Source organism: Plecotus auritus, assembly GCF_963455305.1.
Source record: "Plecotus auritus genome assembly, chromosome: 5".
NCBI lineage: Eukaryota > Metazoa > Chordata > Mammalia > Chiroptera > Vespertilionidae > Plecotus > Plecotus auritus.
In genome coordinates, this window is record NC_137776.1 from 15,091,334 (window position 1) to 15,111,832 (window position 20,499).

General features: G+C 43.6%; 1 protein-coding gene across 2 annotated transcripts in view; it reads right to left on the reverse strand.

Moving 5' to 3' along the window:
* The window catches only part of KLF7 (KLF transcription factor 7), a 92,542-nt gene extending 72,500 nt beyond the window's left edge, over nucleotides 1-20,042 (reverse strand). The window contains exon 1 of one of the 2 annotated variants that reach the window (XM_080669306.1): nucleotides 19,403-20,042. In XM_080669306.1, the coding sequence (XP_080525432.1) occupies nucleotides 19,403-19,504 (102 nt within the window). In that variant the 5' untranslated portion in view covers nucleotides 19,505-20,042. The remainder of the gene's footprint in view (nucleotides 1-19,402) is intronic. The other variant, XM_080669307.1, reaches the window with a different exon arrangement.
* Nucleotides 20,043-20,499: the final 457 nt, after the last annotated feature.

Below are 20,499 nucleotides of genomic sequence, written 5' to 3' on the forward strand. Positions count from 1 at the left end.
AACTCACAATAGCAGAGGTGGACTAAAAGCCCTTCCTCAGACAGAGATCCAGATGTGCCCTCATTTCTCCCTGTGCCTCAGGTGAAGCTGCATGAGAGTGGACCTTTGGACCTGACACTGTGGGATCCCAGATCCTTGTCAATATGGCACCTGTCTTAAGTAGCATGGAGATCTGAGCATCCTAAGTTGAAGGGTTCATGGGACTTGACCCACACAGGCAGTGTGGTCCTCATGTCAGAAAGATCAACCTCCCTTTTATCTAGTCACCTCCTATCGAAGTTGTCCTGGGATAGGATGAGTCCGTGTCCCCCAGAGTACTCCCTGTGTAGCATAAGCTGGGTTTCCCTGAAGTCAGTTTGACGGGTCCTGGTAAGTCTAGGACTTCCTATCCAGGTAAGTCCCCATCTCATCATCTAATAACATGTGACGGTGCATTGTGAATGAGTCATTTTAGGCACAAAAACTTCCACTTTCAGAAGTGAACTGTCCTCAGGTTCTCACTTCTACATAAAACCCAAACTTCCTTCATCCCTGGGCACCAAAACACACACACACACACACACACACACACACACACACACACACACAAATGTACACAACTGTGTCATGAGTGTGCCAAAATATTTTAATTTTTTAAAATGTAAAAAAAAAAAATGTGTAAAAAAATAAAAATAAAAATAAATGTATTTAGCCCAGCCAGCATGGCTTAGTGGTTGAGCAACAACCTATGAACCAGGAGGTTATGGTTCGATTCCCAGTCAGGGTACATGCCTAGGTTGTAGGCCCGGTCCCTATTGTGGGACTTATAGGAGGCAACCAATCTGATTCTCGCTCATCATTGATGTTTCCATCTCTCTTCCCCTCTCCCTTCCTCTCTGAAGTCAATAAACATCTTTTAACTAACAAACAAATTAATTAATTAAAATGTATCTAAAAATAATTAAGCAAAATATATTATCTTTAGTCAAAAGTTTTGACACACTTCATACTATGGACTAATTTTACTTTTTGAAAATTTCAAAGCTAGCACATGCACACACATAAAAACAAATCAGAAAGTTTTATGCCCCCACTTTTAGACAACCAGTAGGAAAACTTTTTTCAAGTTCCATGAGTAAGGCACAAAAACAGCCCCATATAAACAAATAAGAAGCTACTATGATTTTGCTCAGAAAAATGAATAGAAATCATGAGGAAGGAAGCCAACAAAAAGTACTAGCTTAAGGCTAGAAACAAAAGCCTCCCCTACCACAAAATAGAAAACAATAACACTGTATACCATGTGACAGTTTACAGAGCACTTTCACATCCATATATCATTTGAACATAACAACCCTATTATTATAATCCCCACATTGCAGATGGGAAAATGCAGCTTAGCAATTTGCCCCAGTTTATATACTTACAAAGTCAGGACTAAATCCCAGGTTTTCTGACTCCAAACCCCCTGAATTTTCTACCACACCAGTATTTCTCAAACTTCCATTTTCATTCCACCATCATTCATTTTTACCAAATCAGCATTTCATCAGCACAATCATTTCCCTATTATTTTTATTTTGTAATTGCCTCACTGAGCCATTGTGTATTAAGGTTGCATATTTTTAAGATACTTTTCCTGTAAATGTCCATCAATAAAACATAATCATAAAATTAAAAACAACAAAACCAAAATAATATTAACATTTTGCTGGATGTTTGCCTGTCAAAAGTTCTCGGTCTGTCCCGGCTGGTGCGGCTCAGTGATTGCGCGTCGACCCATGAACCAGGAGGTCACGGTATGATTCCTGGTCAGAGCACATACCAGGGTTTCGGGCTCCATCCCCATGGGGGGCATGCAGGAGGCAGCCGATCAATGATTCTCTCTCATCATTGATGTTCCTATCTCTCTCTACCTCTCCCTTCCTCTCTCTGAAGTCAATAAAAACATTTTTCCTTAAAGTTCTGGGTCTGACATAGATCTGTTCCCTCTTCATTAGAAAACAAAAGAAAGAAAAAGAAATCGGAGAAAGAGGAGGAAGAGAAGGAAAGACTATAAAGCCCTAGGTGTTAAAGACATACTACCACAAGGCTGAGTCTTTCTCCTTGAATTAATCAGAAGGTTTTGGGGAAAACTACTGAAAGGGTCATAATATTGCCTTCCAAGGTGATTCTGGTGGTATTTAACTCTGTGCTCAAGAAGTGTTGGGGACACCCTTTAAGAAGCATTGAATTGTGCATTGTGTCAACAGGCAAATTCATTTAAAACATTGAAAAGGGGCCCCCAATTCTTGAAGGTCCACTACTGACTTAGACTTAATGATCTCTAAAGTTCAGGCAGGTTATCTACAAATTGAGGAAGGACTGCCAATGAGATGTCAAATGGTCCTCAAAATCTAACATTTGTAAAATCCTAGTCTCTATGAATAGGGAGCATAAAAAAGAAATCACAGATGTAAAATAGGAGAAAAAAGTAGGCAGGCACATGTTGGGTAGGAAAACAAATGCTTTGCATTCTGCTTCCTCTTTCACAGGAAAACTGCAAGGACCTTAAAGTCCACATAATGTCTGCCTTTCTTTCCTTTCCCTTCCTTTCCTCCTTCCTAGGAGTATTTTTGAGAAATATTTTAATAGTAGTTAATTAATATAGTAAGATAAACAGTTATTAGTTTAAAAAGCAATTAAGATATATGTTAACAAGACAGTGAGCCTGGACCTTTACTTAGCACTCAGATGTATTTAAAAAGCGGGGGTGGGGGAGTAATTGCATATTGGAGAAAACAGGGAGGGATACCCAGCACCAAGTAATTCAAAGGAATGGCTTTTTTAACAGGAAAAGAATGACCCTGAGAATCACCATCTGGTCTACCTAAATGATATCCTTAGTAATATAAGGTAGCCAATAAAAAAGAATACTTTTTTTTAAAAAACACGCCTAATGTAGACTAGCATCCTGAACGCATGAGAATATAAAGGCCAAGTGTCTTGCTGGCAGTATATGAGTGCCGAGGGTGGGAAGAAAGCAAATTACTTGAGTCTCAGGAAAGTACTTTATTCTAATGCCCTGGAGTTCTTCACACAAAAAGCATCACTTCCTCTGTGAAACGAGTCACATAAAAATCCACTTCCACAAAAAGTAAGTAGTGAAAGCAGTTAATGGAATTCTATACAACATGCCTCCATGTCAGACGAAGAAACCTCAGAACTGGTCACATGCTTTTCTTCCACGAAAAGCTTTTCTCACCGCTGACCACTTGGGTCTCGGGGAGTGAGAAAAGAAACCACGACAATAGTGGTCATTTGTTAATGAGGGCTGTCCCACTAAAAATATATATGTGTATATTTTGTTTGGTATTGTTCCATTTGCTCACATTTAGACTGAAAAGAGGCTGCCTGCTCAGGAAACTTAGAGTCAGTTTCCAAATTGGACAATGTTGCAAATACCAGCCAATAAGGAATGAACATGCTCTGGAGCAACTGCTCAGCCCAGGAGGGGAGAGGGGTAAACCAGATGGTCTTTTCCATCCCAGATTTCAATGATCTACAACAGAACCTGGATAACTAAGAGAAATTGACATGCAATTTGGAAGCTGCTTTATAAAACAGGGTTCTGGACAAAGACATTGAACAAGGCAGAGAAATCTAAAATGAATTGAAAACAGATTCTGGGTGAGAGTAGAAAGCAAGTCAGCTTGAGATGAAGAAATGAAGGTGTCCTCGAATCACAGCGTTATGGAGAAGAAGGGGCCTGAGAGGGCTGCCAGTCTGAAGGTCACCAACTCCAATGCATGCTCACCAGGCCAGAGATCAGAAATGAAGCAAGGTGGAAATAGTGGGGACAAGGTTAATTGAAGAGTGCACGATCTGTCTAAAAGCATTTAAGTTAAAAAGAAAATTGAAACATGTATGATGGCCAAATAAAACACCTCTCCAAGCCAGCTCAGCCTAGGCGCTTCCTGTTTGTTCTCTGATCATGTAACTGTTCCCAACTCTACCCCACAATATACACACAAGGACACTGAGGATCGGAGAAGTCACATCAGTTGATGATAAGCACAGAAGAGTGAGTATATGTAGCTGTACCAAAGTGCTAGGGGTATGTTGCACACTGAGATGCTGTTAAATAGAAAAAATTAAACATCATTAGGTGAAAATCCTCCGCATGCCTTTGGTTCAGATGTACTAAACTCACATGGTTTTTATTCCTTCAGAGAACAAACTGAATTATCACCTAATGAAACACAAAGCGATTGAGAACGGGGGAAGATGTATGTAGGGAGAGGTTGTGCTAAAAAAACAACAACCAAGAAACAAAAACGCTAAATAGTCATAGAGTCAGATATTCAAGTTTAAAAAAAAAAAAAAAAGTTAAATCTGTAGTTAAATTTGTCATACTGGCCCCAAACAACAAATGGCAAATGGAGTGTCTGACTTCCATTTTACAGATAGAAGTGAAGTACTTAGAACCCTCACAGCTTTTAGGGAGAGGAACCAAGATGGCAGCATAGGTTAACACCTGTACTTGCCACCTCCCACAACCACATCATAATTAAAACTAAAATACAGACCTATCATCATCCAGAACTGCTGGAAAGCTAGCTGAATGGAAGTCCTACAACTAGAGAAGTAAAGAAGAAAGCTCACTAAGACTGGTAGGAGGAGCAGAGGCCCAGAACCGGCTGGTCTGGCACCCACATGTGCCCCTTTTTTAATCGGGAGGGAGAATGTCTCTGTGGAGGCCGTCAGGAGGAGCAAGGGGTCCCAGGCCCACACCAGACCCTCAGCCCAGACTCCAAGAGCTGGGAAAAGAAGTCCCCATAACTACAGGCTCTAAAAACCAGTGCAGATTGGGGCTCAGTGACACAGAGGCTATTGGAAACCCCGCTATTCCTCTTAAAAGGCCAGCACCATGAACTGAACTTACAAGGTTCTGCTTCCTCTGAGCTCCAGCATCAGGGCGAGGCTCTGGGGGACACATTGGTCTGGCATCTGGATAGGAACTTGGGGGTGGCTTTCTCCCAGGAGAGACGGAGGTACTCGGTACTCACAGAGATCATTGTTCCTGTGCTGGCACTTCCCTGGTTGCAGGGCTGACTGGCAGCCATTTCTGTTTGCTCCGCCCTGGTGATTCCCTAAGACCCCTTCCCATGCAATTTACAACCCCACCCAAACTGCCTGCAGCTGCTTTTGCATATGAGTAGCCTATCCTTAAAAATCTCAGATAAGCTGCAGCTGGGTCAAGGAGCCCCAAACCAGCACCAGCCTGCCTTGCTTCATAACTGAACCTCATCTGGGCACTTCCAACCCCAAGACAAAGAGGAGGAATCTGCAGATGTCTCTGTAACTCATGCTGGGTGGCCCCAGGCAGTGGCTGACTTTGTACCTCCCTGGAGACCCAAGAGCCAGTGTACCCAGTGGTCAGTGTCAGACCATATTAGATTAAAACTCTACACATCCATAAGCAACACACTCAATGGGAAGACTCAGTGAGCACCAAAGCCCCACTGAAGCAAGTCCTGCTCCATAGGGGTGTTTCCTGCACAGCATCTCTTCCACTGTAGTCACAACTGGTCCTCACAGCCAATTGGCCTGGAGGCCAATTCCTCCAGTGACACCAACAGCAATCAAGGCTCAACTACAAGAAGACTGTATTCACAGCCCACAAAGGAGTGCACCTAGAGTTCCCAGCTCAGGTGACTGGGGAGGCTGAGCCACTGGCCCCAAAAGGATACCTACTACACAAGGCCACTCTACCAACTCAAGGAGACCACAGAAACTCTATCCAATACATAGAAACAAACACAGGGAAGCAGCCAAAATGCAGAGAGAAAGAAACATGTCACAAATGAAGAAATGGAAGAAAGCAAACTACTGGATATAGAATTCAAAACCACAGTTCTAAGGTTACTCAAGAATCTTCTAGAAACTTAGTGAGACTTTCAAGGCTCTTAGTGAGAAGGCCAAACACATAGAAATGGACCAGTCAGAAATTAAGCATACACTGACTGAAATAAAGGATAACATACAGGGATTCAACAGTAGAGTAGAGGATTCTGAGAATCAAGTCAACGATTTGAAATATGAGGAAGCAAAGAACACCCAACCAGAAGAGCAAAAAGAAATAAGATTCCAAAAATATAAAGATAGTGTAAGAAGCCTCTGGGACAATTTCAAGCATACCAATATTCATATTATGGGGGTGCCAAAAGAAGCAAGAGAGCAAGATATGGAAAACCTATTTGAAGAAATAATGACAGAAAACTTCCCCCACCTGGTGAAAGAAATAAACTTACAAGTCCAGGAAGCACCAAGAGTCCCAAACAAGAGGAACCCAAAGAGGACCACACCAAGACACATCATAATTAAAATGCCAAGGGCTAAAGACAAAGAGAGAATCATAAAAACATCGAGAGAAAAGCAGTTAGTTACCTACAAGGGAATGCCCATACGACTGTCAGCTGATTTCTCATCAGAAACTATGCAGGCCAGAAGGGAGTGGCAAGAAACATTCAAAGTGATGAATAGCAAGGACCTACAATCAAGATTACTCTACCCAGCAAAGCTATCATTCAGAATTCAAGGTCAGATAAAGAGCTTCTTAGATAAGAAAAAGCTAAAGGAGTTCATCACCACCAAACCAGTATTATATGAAATGCTGAAAGATATTCTTTAAGAAGAGGAAGAAGAAGAAAAAGAAAAAGATAAAAAATATGAATGACAAAATGGCAACAAATACACACCTATCAACAACTGGATCTAAAAATCAAAATAAACGAATAAGAAATCTAATGAACAGAATAAAATGGTGAATAAAAAAGAATCAGAGGCAGGCATGGAAATGCAACAGACTGATGATTCTCAGAGAGAAGGGGGGTAGGAGGGCAGGAAGAGATTAAACAAAGATCTTATACGCATATATGCATTACCTATGGACACAGACAATAGGGTGGTGAAGGCGGGGCAGGAACCGGGTGGAGGGAGGCAATGGGGGGAAAATAGAGAGGATTCTGTAATAAACTCAACAATAAAGATTTTTAAAAATAATAAAATAAAATAGTTCCATCAGCCTTTTAAATGTATCCAATGAAATCTAAATACCATAACGATTTGATGCCATTTATTATTTTAAAATAAAAAACATTTTTTAAATTTACAAGTTCAGGGTTCCTTGTAGATACCCTCAACGAGCAAGATTTTAAAAAATGTATTTTTAGTATTGGTTAATGTGTGTTTTTTAAAATTGTATAAGCTTAAGACTTTTTTTTTTTAAGAGAAAAAAAATCTCATTGCAATCTATTAAGTGGTGTGAAATCTTCCCAGGAAATCCAGGAAGTGGGGAGAAGGATGAAAACATCTTCCCTTGGGACAAATGAAAACATTCTTTCCTGGAGCCCTCCATCCCCACCCCAGCCAGCCAATGGTTTCTATGTATCTAAGAAAACACAAATGCATACTCCTGGGAAGGAGGGAATGCAGCCTGCACACAGGGCTGGCATCTCTGAAATAAATCTCTCCATAGGTGCTGGGCTAAACCTTCAATATGAGGAAATAATCCTTGAGTTTTGTAGCAACATATGCATGATTCTTCCCCCTCCCCCACAGAACTCCCAACACGAATAGCCACATCAAATTATTGCTTCTCAGAGGCCAATTCAAAAACACCCTACTTTATCACAGAAAAAATATTCCTTGTGTATGTGAGTGCTTCCATTATGTCTTATTTGAAGGGGGAAAATGAAATAAAAATCCTATCTGAGATATTTATAGATCTCATAAAACCTCATTCACTCTCATAAGCTGCTGTAAGCTCAGTCATCAGGTAAGGCAGAAATGGCAGGTATAGTAACCAGTACTGTATTATGTTATATGTGCCTAATTCTGGCCCTTAAAAAAATAACTGTATGCTGGAAAAACTGAGCAGTAAGTCATAAGTAAAACTGGAGAGGAAGAAAGGAGAACGGGTTGGATATTTGCATGAGCAGGCCAAGCAAATTCCAAGGATGTCAAACTAAGGTCAGTTCTGGGGATAATGAGTATTGCTTGTTTTCCCCCAGTTCTAAGTACAAGTAACTTCATGTGAGCCTCTCCTGTGGATGGATAAAAGAATACCATGTCCAATGCTCAGCACACTCCCTTGCCTAGCCTCAATCATTCACCTTCTCTTAGGTATGCCAGGATCACTGGGACCTTAGAGCAGGGCAGGGGGAACCTTTTTAATGCCAAGGGCCCTTTTGATATTTATAACATCACTCCTGGGCCATACAAAATGATCAACTTAAAATTTAACCTGCTAAATTTTGGTCAAACATTTAATTTATTCATCGGAATGCCTTGGCAGGGCCAGACCAAATGATTTCCTGGGTCTTACACAGCCCACGGTCTGGATGTTCCCCACCCTTGTCTTAGAGAGACAAGTGATACTATTTAAAAAAAGAGCATTGAGGGGAGGAAGAAGAGCTGAAAATAGGGGAGAAAAGAGCATTTGTTGAGTGGATGCTATGTGCCAGACACAGGACCAGAGAGCTTGCCTGGCCTCATGTAGGCATGATTAACGCCATTCCACAGATGATGGAATGGGACTCAAAGATGTTATGTGGCTTTCTCAAGGATCCAGCTCCGCCAGATTTCAAAGCCTCCAAGTAATGTAACTACTACGAAACACTGTGACCGTAAGGAAGTTTAGCACAATCTAGTCTCTTTATGGTGAGAAAACCAAAACCCAGTAAAAAGACCCGAGAACCGTGCGACTCCCTACAGGTCCACTGGTTGCCAGGCTTAGGCTTCTGGCTTGGTGCCTACCACCTAAGGAGGAGTGAATGTAAATGTAAAAATTCAGTGTTGAGCTGACTTCCCGGGTCTGGATCCTAGCCCAACCACTTCCAAGTTGTGTGACTTCAGGCAAGCCATTTAATATCTCTAACCTCAAAGTCTCCATCTGCAAAATGGGAATAAACAGAATATGCAATACACAGGGTGGTTGTGAGTATTGCATGAAATGCTGCATATTAGGTGCTCAAAAGATATTATCTGTTTGAAGTATTTGATATATATTAGGTAGTCTTAATGACGCTTATTATGATGATAGGAAGATTAGCCAAGTGGAACGAGGAAAGAGGGAAGGGGAAAGTGTGTTCCACCACTGGTTTTGCAAGTCATTTGCTTTGTAGCCACATTAAGACAGCTTGCTAAATCTTCCTCTGCCCCATGTTCTCACCTCTGAAAGGGAAATTCTGTAACATCTGCCTGCTCCTTAGTTACAGAAGGAATGTGCCAATGATGAGATTGTGAGCAAAACACCCTAAGCCTTTGAGAACAAACAGCTCAATAAAGATGTTTGTTAGACTTTCACAAGCAAACAAGAGAAATAATCTCTTGGTCCATATTAGAGAAAATGAGCACCTTGATATAGAGAGGCAAATGCACAGGCCAGGGCTGAACAACCTTGGAACACAGTAGTGAATTTACATTGAGTAGCACCTCAGGTAGCTCACAGGAAAATCATATCTGCACTGGGACCTCCTCACAGAAGACACCTTCACCCTCATGGGCAGGAGCTATGCTTAACAGGGTCTACCGTGACCAAATGAACCAAGAACAAAAGCTCAAAAGGTAAAAGTAGATGGAATGTCATTCTACTCCTTTGTACACTGAGCAAATGTGCTGCCTCTCCAAAACTAAGAGCCAACTCGGTGACCCGTTCAATGAATTCCTGCTAACGGGGCTCTGGAAGGTGAGGGTGGGAGTGGGGTCAGGAGCAGGAGCCGGCGGGCACTCCCTTCCAGAGCAATTGCTCCACGGCTAATTGCCGTTTTCACAGCTGGAATGAGCTTTCCAAAAGGCATCCTTCAACCCTAAGCTCTGAGCGCTTCTCATGATGTTCTTTCTTACCCCCATCAAAGACAGTTTATAGATGAAAGGATGTAGCTACAGTACATACATTTTGGCAAACATTACAGTGTGAAATAGAGGCATTTCTAAGGCTTCTTTGTGAAGATCACCACATGCCCATGGTCATTGCCACAAGAGTTAAGCCTTCACAGACGGGGAGGCAGCCTCCTTGCCTGAATGTCCTCAGTGGCAATTCTCCCACAGTTTATTTTTGCTACTCTTACTAGAAACATGGGTCCTTTGAAATTCCTTATAAACAGAGTCTACTTCCATAGTGAGGTCAGTAAGAAATATGGAGAGCTACTACCGAATGCCTATCCGGCATCATCCCACATATGTTCATACACGCATCCATCCCTTTACAACCAAAGCACAGGCTGAGGTAAGTGGAAAATCATGGTCAAGGGCCTTCCAAGAATGAATTATCTGAAGCACAGCATGGTCAAAGTTTAATGCCCAGCATCACAAAGCTACCAGAAACGGAATTTGACCAGGTTAAGCAAACCTCTGGGTCACAGGAAATGTGAGCCAAATGAGCATTAGATACTGTAAGGTGAGGAAAACCAAAACAAAAAGGATGAAATAACACTTAAGCGGTCACTATTAATCAGTGAGCTACATGAACTATATCCACCAGTACTGCCCTGCTTTAGTATAAACCTCTGTTACACTTACATTCAATTACATAAGAAATGAACTATTTCCATACATGGAGTAGGCGCCTACAACTCTGATATATATGATATTAACCCTATAAGCCTTGGCTACATATTAGAATCACCTAGAAGCTTTCAAAAACATTGATGCCTATCCATTCTACCAAATGGATACTGATTTAGTTGGTCAGGGATGCCCCACAGTTGAAAACCATTGCTATAGACACAGGCAAATCTTAAATCAAGTCATATGATAATCCTTAAATATCCATTGAATGCCTAGCACAGCATTCTTTAAGAACCTGATGAATGCTATACCAAAAGTATATTATCAAAATTATAACCAAGGTATCAAGTCTGCTCTCAGTCATACAATCCAACTTGAAAACTATGACAAAAAGAAAAAAAATAAATAAAAAGGAAAGCTATACTACAAGACAAAACTTAAAAGCAGCATGAGGAAGTAAAAAGTTCTACACAAGAATGTAATAATAGCAATTATTGTTGGCCAAAGAAAAGGGGTGGCGTTTCCTAGAAGATGGGACATCATGTTAAAGGATGGGTAGAATTTGGACAAAGAGAATCAGATGTGAAGAGGAAGGAAGGAAAAGGCTGACGGAAATGACATAAAAACAGAAACAGGAAAAGCACAGTCATCCATTTGGATGGCACTTACTGCACATGAAAGGGCGAAACTTGTAACTATTCTCTAAACCTAGTCTTGGAATGTCTTGACTCTTAGAAGTTTTGCTCCATCCTCTGTGTAACAGGGCGCCACTGACAACTTGAAACCATGGTGATGGAAGTAGAAAGTCAGTCTAGGGGAGGTGACAGGGGCTGCCTTTGGGCAATGGCAGAGGGAATAGAAAGTTGAAGAATATGAAGTATAGGAGGAGTCAAATGAGCAGGATTTCTCAACTGATTAGATTTAAGAGAAAGAGAGGAGCCAAAGCTGACTGAAGCTTCAAACCTAGATACAGGAAGAAAGCTCAGATCAAGACATCAGAAAGCCAGGAAATGAAGGAAAGAAGTTGATGAGTTTAAGCTAGTGATCCTGGGACAACCCCAAAAGCCTGTAGTATTGTCATTCTCACATTTCCAATTCCAACATGTGAGCCTGAAACTCAGGAAAATATCCAAATTGGAGATGTAGATTACAGCTTTGAGGAAATGAAGTAGCCTCCATTTGGGATGGAAATCTCAGTTTTGAAGATCTAGAGGTGAAACGGATTTGTGAGATGATTTCCAACAAAGAATTTTCACCATCATAACTACCAGAGATTGGGTCGAGAAGGGCAAACACTCACTGGGCAAAGGAGTGGAAAGCAACCCTATGTTTCCTCTCCTCACTAGGGACGTTGTGAAAATGAGGCCTGCTTCAACCTCTAGCCCCAAAAGGGCTTTTTTAAAAGCCTCCCAGAAGCCGACTTTCTTCCCAACTGCTTATCACAATATTCAGTATTTTCTGTTTAAATCTGTCCAACATCACAACCTCACTGCCTATCCAATCCTCTCAAGAAACTTACAAACACGTCTAAAAGATTTTTCTGAATTGGCACATGATTGCTGTTAGTTTCCGGCAGTCCCTTTGTTGGAAAGGGGTCAGAGACAAAGCCATTTCACGTTTGACGCTTTCTACATAAAACCCCAGTTCTATCACCCATCCAACTCCCCACCACATTACCTCAATCACCCCCACCCCCACTTTATTCCCACTCTACTTGTTATTATTCAAGTGACAGTACTTTTTTTTTAATAAGACAAGTTATAATTCGGAGTTTCTGTTATTCTGTTTTGTTATTCAGGGCAACATACATTTTCCAGGTTACCACACATTATTAAAAGTGGAAAAGGGATTAAGTTACATATATAAGCCTTCTTCAAGATATTCATTTAGGGCCTAAACCATTCCACAATTCCATGTACTAGTACTCTCCAAAGTCAAAGCAAGATTTTCTTGCCTCCCTTTAAGGGGAGAGAGTGAGAGCAGAGGAAAGAATGATAAGTGACTCCAAGTTTGTTTAGAACAGGGTGATGAAAAGTGAACTGATCTCGGCATCCAAGAGAGTCCTGGGCCCTTTGGCGATAACAACAGTAGGTGACCTTGGAGGATCAATGGCTTGTCTGGTTTAACAACCACTTGGTGCAACCCTAGTGTTTGAAGACCCTTTTAGGATAAGAGATTCTAAGAGCCTATGCTCCTAGCTCTGGTTTAAGGCCTGGGGCCTGAGTTTCAATATGACCCTCAGGAAATGTCAATAAACCCATATTCCGAAATAGATACTGCATATGGCTCTACATTAATTATGTTAATTACCTCTAATCACTTCCGAATGACACAGACATGGATGCTGTTTCCTGGCCATTACGGACAGACATGTGTTTCCACACTGTACACTCATTTGTCCTGAAAGGGCCACTAGCCCCTGACTGACATGCCATTAGCTAAAAGAACAAGAGAACTTAGTGAAAATTCAGGCATGTTTTATAAACAAGGTTGCAACAAAGTGGTAAGTACAAATAGACACAGTTCAGTGTTCAAAAACTCAGAGGACTTAAAATTTCTTTATTTTGGCATTTGTATTCTAGTTTTTTCTTGTTTAATTTTGAACATGCTTATTCTCCCCCACCGGAGTCAAGCCCATCCAAGGCAGAATCCAGATCCAGTTCAACTTTGCATCACCCAAACAGTGCTTTGCACATAACCAGATCAAGGAATGAAGCACTTACTGCGAAATATTGTCCACATGTTAGTATAAACCAAGAAAAACCCACAAGGTGTGACTGGGTGCATCTACCAGGCCAGTCAGGAATGGCTTCACTGTGAAATCAGAAGTCACATCTCCAGTAGGCTGATCCTGGACCCATATCCCACTGCTGCTCAGCTGTAACCTGGACACAGCGCACATGTGATGGACGAGAGCGCATCAGACACAGTACACTTAGCTGGACCAAGTTCTCAGGGTCACACCAAAACACCAAGTGAGGAAACGGAAAAGGACTCACGGCAATAAAAATAGTTCTCCAAGTCAGCAGCAGAAAACAAAGGCAAAGTAGGGGGAGGAGCAAGATCATGACCAACGTTAGGTAAAAGCATGTCCTATTAACGGCAATACTTGGTTTATTGCGGGGACTCTTTTTTTAATTGTTGACAGTATTACAGATGTCCTCCACTCCACCCTCTTTTCCCCCCTCCACCCAATCCCTTCCCCACACTATTGTGTGTGTCCATAGCCTATGCCTATACGCATGTAAATTCTTTGGTTAATCTCTTCCCCCCTCCCTTCTGAGATCTGTTCCATGTATCCAAGCCTCTGGACCTATTTTGTCTGTCAGTTTATTTTGTTCATTAGATTCCACATATAAGTGAGATCGTGTGACAATTTGCCTTTCTCTGACTGGCTTATTCTGCTTAGCATAATGATCTATTACACTAAATTGACTAAGGATGTTTTCTCCTGTGGATGTTCTGAGATAACACACAATGTCACTGGGCAGAGGAGTGTTTCTTAACTTGTCAGTGTTACCTGTAACTTTAATGATTGGATACTAGCAGAAGTGGTTGTGGAGCTTCCTAATCACTGTGCTTGGTAAGATTTGATAATTTGGGTTAAAATGTCTCCACCTGCGTATGCAAAGCAAGCATTCACTTATTGATCTGGGAAAGCAAAGGGATTTATTCATAGAGACTAAATCTCCACCCCTCACCCTCCTGGCACCACTCAGGTTAAGTTGGGGAGCTGTCCTAAACTTTCAGCAAGTCCCAGTCCCAGCACACATGCTAGCTGCTATAACGGAGTGAACCAGAATCACAGTCTTGGGGTTCAGCAAAGGTGATTTAAAAACAACAACAACAAAAAACCCTTACACATGCTGCAAACTGCAGAGAGAGGGGGCATCTACTAACCCGCGTGGTCAGCTATCCTATCAACACCAGCCAGTTGGGACCGGCCAGAGTAAGCTGCATTCTTCTTCCCCCAATAGGCACGGAGTGATTAAAGAAGACTGCAATGCCTCCTTGTACTCAAAATTTAAAACACAGGAATTCTCTGAAGGGAGAAGAACCTGAAGATTTATAAGAGAATGGCTACTAAAAGCCCCATTAGGACCCTCTCTAAACTCTTCCCGTTTAAGTGGACAGGCAAATAGGCCCCACTGGCACTTATATTTAGAATGGGCTGGGAGGGAGCAAGAGCCCCATTTGGAAGCTGAAGGTCTCTGACATGCCCACACATAAATCATTTCAGGGTGCGGCTGTCATAGTGCATCTTCTGTCCTGCCCTTTAAATGGACTGGACCCCAACATCACATTCTCTATCAGGGTAAGAAGGGGGGGTATTTTATGGAGAACAAAGAAGTCAGCACTTCCTTTATGCCCCCCAAACACACACACACACACACACACACTGCTCACTAAAGACAGATGTAGCAGAAATATCTGCATTGTAACATTCACCCACTTGCAGACACCAAACAGCAAACAAGTTGAGTGAATGATAATGGTTGAGAACCCCTACACCTACACAAAGATGTATCTATTGTAAAGAACATGGAAGTGAATCTATTAAAGAAAGGCTAAGTGTGTGATTGATTGCATTCACACGTGCTTTCATTTGTAAAGCTACCTTTTATTTAGTGATTGCATCCTTATACAGAAATTCTAGATAACGGGCAATTCTAATTTTTTTTTCCCATCTACCAAGACACTGTTTCAAATAAAAATAATATACAGACTTATGGTAACTGAAGAGCACACAAATCACTTTTTTTTTTTCTTTTTACAAAGCAGCAGCTATTTTATCCTTTCAGTGTGGTTAGCAAGGCTCCTTTGTGTCTACAAATTTCCCTGGGTGGTGCTGTTGCCAAGAAATTCTAATTCATGACAAGGGTTTCTGCAAATTGGGGACAGAGGCAAACCTGCGGATGCAGGGACCCTCCGGTTTGCTTTGTCTTTCTGGCTGAGACAGCACCTGGCTGCTCAGGCCTATAGAAGGCAGTGTGCAAAGGCAAGATCACCTTAGAGAGGGAGAAGCAATGCGGCTCACAGATCTAATCCCATCCCTTGTACCACGAGGCTGTTCTTGGAAGGCAACCATTTTTGTAGGTTGTCCCCTAGAGATGCCTCGTACCGAAGGCCCTTGTAAAAGTGTTTCAGGATGTCTGAAGCCGAGTTGAAATTGCAGTGCTATGGGGATGTTTTAGTTCTTACAGTAGCCAAGTATGCCATTAGTTTAAAACAATGGGGAAATGGGGGAGGAGGGAGGAATATTCTATGATTTATTTATTTGTTTCCAGTAGCAGTGGAAAATTTTTCTCTGAGCAAAAGGGAGGCCTGAAACTGACCCCATCTGCCAATTATGAATCAGCATTAACAACAAGCACAATTCCATAAGAGATTTCAAGTAAACATACCATGCTCCTCAATGGCATGAAGCACAGCTAAGTGCAAATAAGACTTAGACAGCATAGCCAAGTGCAAATCATTACTTGACCTGCACTGATGGAATAGCAGGCTGGGGATAAAGAATGTATCCAAATTCTAAAAGTCTCTGTAGCTTCCCGAAGGCAAACAACCAAGAAAATTTTATCAAATCCTTTTTATTTATAACTCAACAGTGGGTCCAGAGAAAACATGTTTGCTATTGCCAACAAAACTCATGAATGGCTCTTCTTTTATCCATCACCGAGTGGTACCCTATAAGCTATTCTAGCTTCTGTCATATTTTTGACTTTTTCCTACTTTTGCTCAGACAGCTCTTGGAAAATTTTCCTGCAAGTTTCCAAAGAGGTTAAGGCTGGTAGCCTTAAGACTTGTGCGTCAGCTGAATTCCATAAAATAATAGACCACATAAGCACAGTGTAATTTATAGTTATATGACAGGCAGAGATGATGTTACTTGGGCCAAGTGCTTAAGTATGCAGTCAGAGCCCAGGAGTGGAGAGCAGTTAATGTAGGAAGTCCATCTGGGTTTTAAAATTATACCCGCAATGATTTTCAGAGTTGGAGTTGTATGTGGATAAGGTATCATTGCCTGAAAACTCAATGTCAAAATATAAATCCGTGACAGGAGGGCCGTCATAGGCTCACTGACTATTAAGCAGGACAGTTATCTCAGACCATATGTTTAAAATAAAATCCTCAAATAGTTCATCCTCAATTTTCAAATGCACAGATGTTCTTGGGTTTATCATCCAAGCCATTCTTTCTCTATAAACAAAGTCAAATCAGATTATTGGAATCTCTGTATTTCACTCATCTCCTCAAAACCAGGTACACTGCTCACTTTCAGGAGAACATCTAATAATTGCTCCTTATTTGACCTCTAAAATCTGATTACTCCAGAGCATGAGGAAACTTCCTGCTGCCTGGGGTTCTTTGTAGCAACCTTCTTGAGCCTTTTTGAGCAAAGGAGTCTCAAAATTTCACCATCTGATGGTTGATTTGGAACCAACAGTGCATATAAGCATCCCCCCTCCTTACACTCAGAAGAGGGAAGCGGGGGGGGGGGGGGGGGTCGTGGTAGGAAGAAGGGGGAAGGAAGAGATAGAGGTTGGAGGTTTTGTCATCAGTATGAACTTAGGAGTCAGAGTCACCTTGATAAAGAGCAGCTGTGACTATAGAGTCCACGGCAGCAAGCTTCTCGGAACCATATGTTATTTAGGAGTGCTTCCCCACAAGTTATGTTTTGGTATGTGTGTGCCTCTGGCATAGCTTGGCAAAGGCTTTTAAGATGAGGGTAGTTGGCAGTTGGAGAGGGTTAAGCCAAGACATAAGGAGGGAGGTGCGGGGGGAGGGTGGTGAAAGAGGTTTCTGGAAGGGGGGTGGGTTGAGGGGGGAGGGGGGACAGGGGGAAAGGAAAAGCTGAGAAGGCTTCTGAGGAAACAATAGATGGAATACATCCCCTAATTATCAAACCAATGATGTTTGTTTACAGATCTAGACTTTCTCAGAGATGGCCTAACCCAATCTAGAAAAGCAAGTTTCCTCTGGAGAGGCCTTCCCCCAAAAGCAGGCTTTACTACTGTGAAAACTTGAACCAAAACAAAGTTGTGTGATTCATCTGGAGGGAACGTTGAAACAAATAAAGCCAACTTTCTTCCCTCCAACACTGCTTAACAGTTAGTCACAAACAAGAGCTGCCTTAGGCAGGCTGACTAAATCAACAGATTCCCTTCCTAACCTGTCTAGACAGTTGTTAATACCCAACCATTTGACACCAGTGGGGCTGACAGTGTGAAATGAAGGCTAGTTCAGAAAATGAAATTCTGGCACTTCGGTTTAATTAGGATGTGAACTAAAAGGAGGAAGTAGATGTAGTGAGACCCTTCATGAGGTAGTTTTATTACGGATGGGGGAAAGGATGCCCTGAAGAAACACGCCTTATGCTAAAAACGTGTGAAATGTGTGTGCATTTAGAGGCAGACAAAGTCAAGGGTACCTGCCAGCATCCTTGGGCAGGAATGCATGTGTGGACACACAGACACCAGAGGCCAATACCTGGAGGAACTGGCAGGCTCTAATCAGGGTCCACAGCGGCTAGTAACAATAGTACAGTCAGGATCAGCTTAGCGCTCTGCCGGTTGTACCAAAAGCCAAACCTCACTCGCTAAAGCGGCCACTGTTACAGCCCAGCCTCAAACTGGCAATCCTGCTTTGGATCCTGGCAGAGGAAAATCAGCCGTTCATTAGCCTTAACAAGCTGCTGTCACAGAGCGAAGTTACAAGAGCAGCCACACACCAAGCCTCCGCAGCCCTCCCCAAGGGCAAGCGGGTGTCTCGGAGATGAACTGGGCAAGTTCACACTTCCCATGTGTAAATCCAAACCGTTTCCTTGGCCTTTCCTTCGTGCACGTTGTAGAATTTTCAAAAAATACCCATGGCCCCCCACCTCCCACCCACCATCTTTCCTGCAGAATGTCCCCCTCGGCAGCTCCTAATCCTTGCTGAGAAAACCACTGTTTCCGCAGCAGATCACTCGTACTTGTCACTGACCAGCACTTTATTCCACTTCACAAAGCCCAGTGAACTTGTCACCAGCCCTACTTTGCCCTCCCTGGGACACCTAGCCAACTTGGCACCGGTGCCCTTCAGCATCCTAGGAGTTTAACTAGTCCTCTAAGACCAAGTCAGAGGCACGGAAGCACAGACTGTCCTTTGTCGGAGGTTGTGCTGTCTAACTGGAGAGGGATCCCAAACAAAACAAAACAAAAAAAAGAGAAACAAGGACACACCGAGAGGGTGTTTTCTTTCTGGAGGCATTGCACTGGGGAAACCTACAATGCACGGTCCGCGTTAGACACAGCTTCCCGTCCTCCTACTAGGTACCCTTGAGTATCTTTTGTCACTGGGCTCCTCTCTCTGGCTGCTGCCCACCTTCCAATCCCAAAATCAAGTTCCCGTTCTTTATTGCTACTACCTTCCCTCGTTCCCCCCAATCGGATGGTTGTCAGCACAAAAAATGAACCGGATTTAAGGCTCCAAGCTCGTGCATGTACGGACGCGGTATCGTGTCAGCCACCGCTCGTAAAACCCTAAACCACAATCCCACTCGGCTCCTCCGAACCCCAGAAGTTAGGCAGGTCTCTGCTGGGGGACAGCGAGCCCGACAACGTGTGCGCAGGGATGTGTGTTGGTGACTGAGACGCAGGCAGCTCGCCCGGCAGCTCCGCTCAGCACAGTACGGGGTTAGGGGGTGGGTGGAGAGGTAAACGCAGATGACTGTCTCCAAAAACATTTTAAACAACAAACAGCCCCAAAAAAAGGGGGTGAGGGGGGATAAGACAAACCAAAAACTCAAACCCGAAGCCCACACCAACGCAGCCCCTGCGTCTCCGCCGCCGCCACCACACGATTTACACAAGTAATTTAAATCATTCACCTGCTGCCAGGTCTCCTCCAGGGATGGCAAAGCTGAGAAGTAGCCGGTGTCGTGGACAAGTTGTAGCTCCTGGAATATACTATAACTAGCCAACACGTCCATGCTGCTGCTGCCGGGCAAAGCGGGAGGAGAAACCCTCCCCGGAACACAGTTGGGTCTGTTTGTTTGTCAGTCTGTCTGGCTCACCCCCCAAGAAGGCAGACATCCAGTGGCCCTTTTGTTTTGTTTTGTTTCAGTCAACTAAAAAGGAAAAAAAAAATCAATGCAGAAGAGAGGGAGAGAGGAGGTGAGAGAGGAGAGAGTGAGTGGGGTGGATGGAGAGAGGCATCCAGCGTGTACAGTGCAGACGGCTGCCAGGAAGAGGGGACTTCTCCACGGGAGTAACAATTCCCTTCCAGGGCTCTAATCACTCCAGCGCGTGGATCAGGAAGGGGGATGCAAACTCACTGACACGAAGCTGCCATCTATTTGGGCAGCGCTGTACGCTCCTAATGCAATCTTTGCTCTTTATTTTGGGAGGTTGCTTTTTTTTTTTTTTCTCGCGATCGCTTCTCTCCCCACCCCCCCTTCCCTTCCCTTCCCTCCCCACCCCCACCCCATCCTTGCTAGTTTGTAGTCTCTCCCCCTCCCCCCCTCCTCCTTTTCTCCTCCTCCTGCTCTTCCCCCTCCCCAAAATCCCTCCCTCCGCCCGGCTCTGCGCGCAGCCGTGGGATCTCGGAGGAGGGCGTCCTTTAGACCGCGTGTGACCATGTAAGGTAAACAGGGGGCTCATGAAGTCACTGAGGACCAATGGGCAGCGCGGAGCGGGGCCCGAGGCGGGGCTTGGCCCTGGCGGCGAGCGCGGATTGGCGTGTGGAGAATCTCCCTGCTGCCTCACAAGGCGGCGCGCGGCGAGCTATTTTTAGAGGGCTATATAAGGGGGCCCAGGCCGCCGCTCCTCGGCCGGGAGCGCGAACGCGAGGGACGGGGAGGGTCCGGGCGATGATCGCTCCGGCACCGGGACGCCTGGGCGGCCCGACTCGGCCGAGCACCGGCCTCCGACCCTCGCCTAGGTGCCTGGTGGAGCCCAGGGCGCCCGGAGCCCCTCGGAGGGGAGG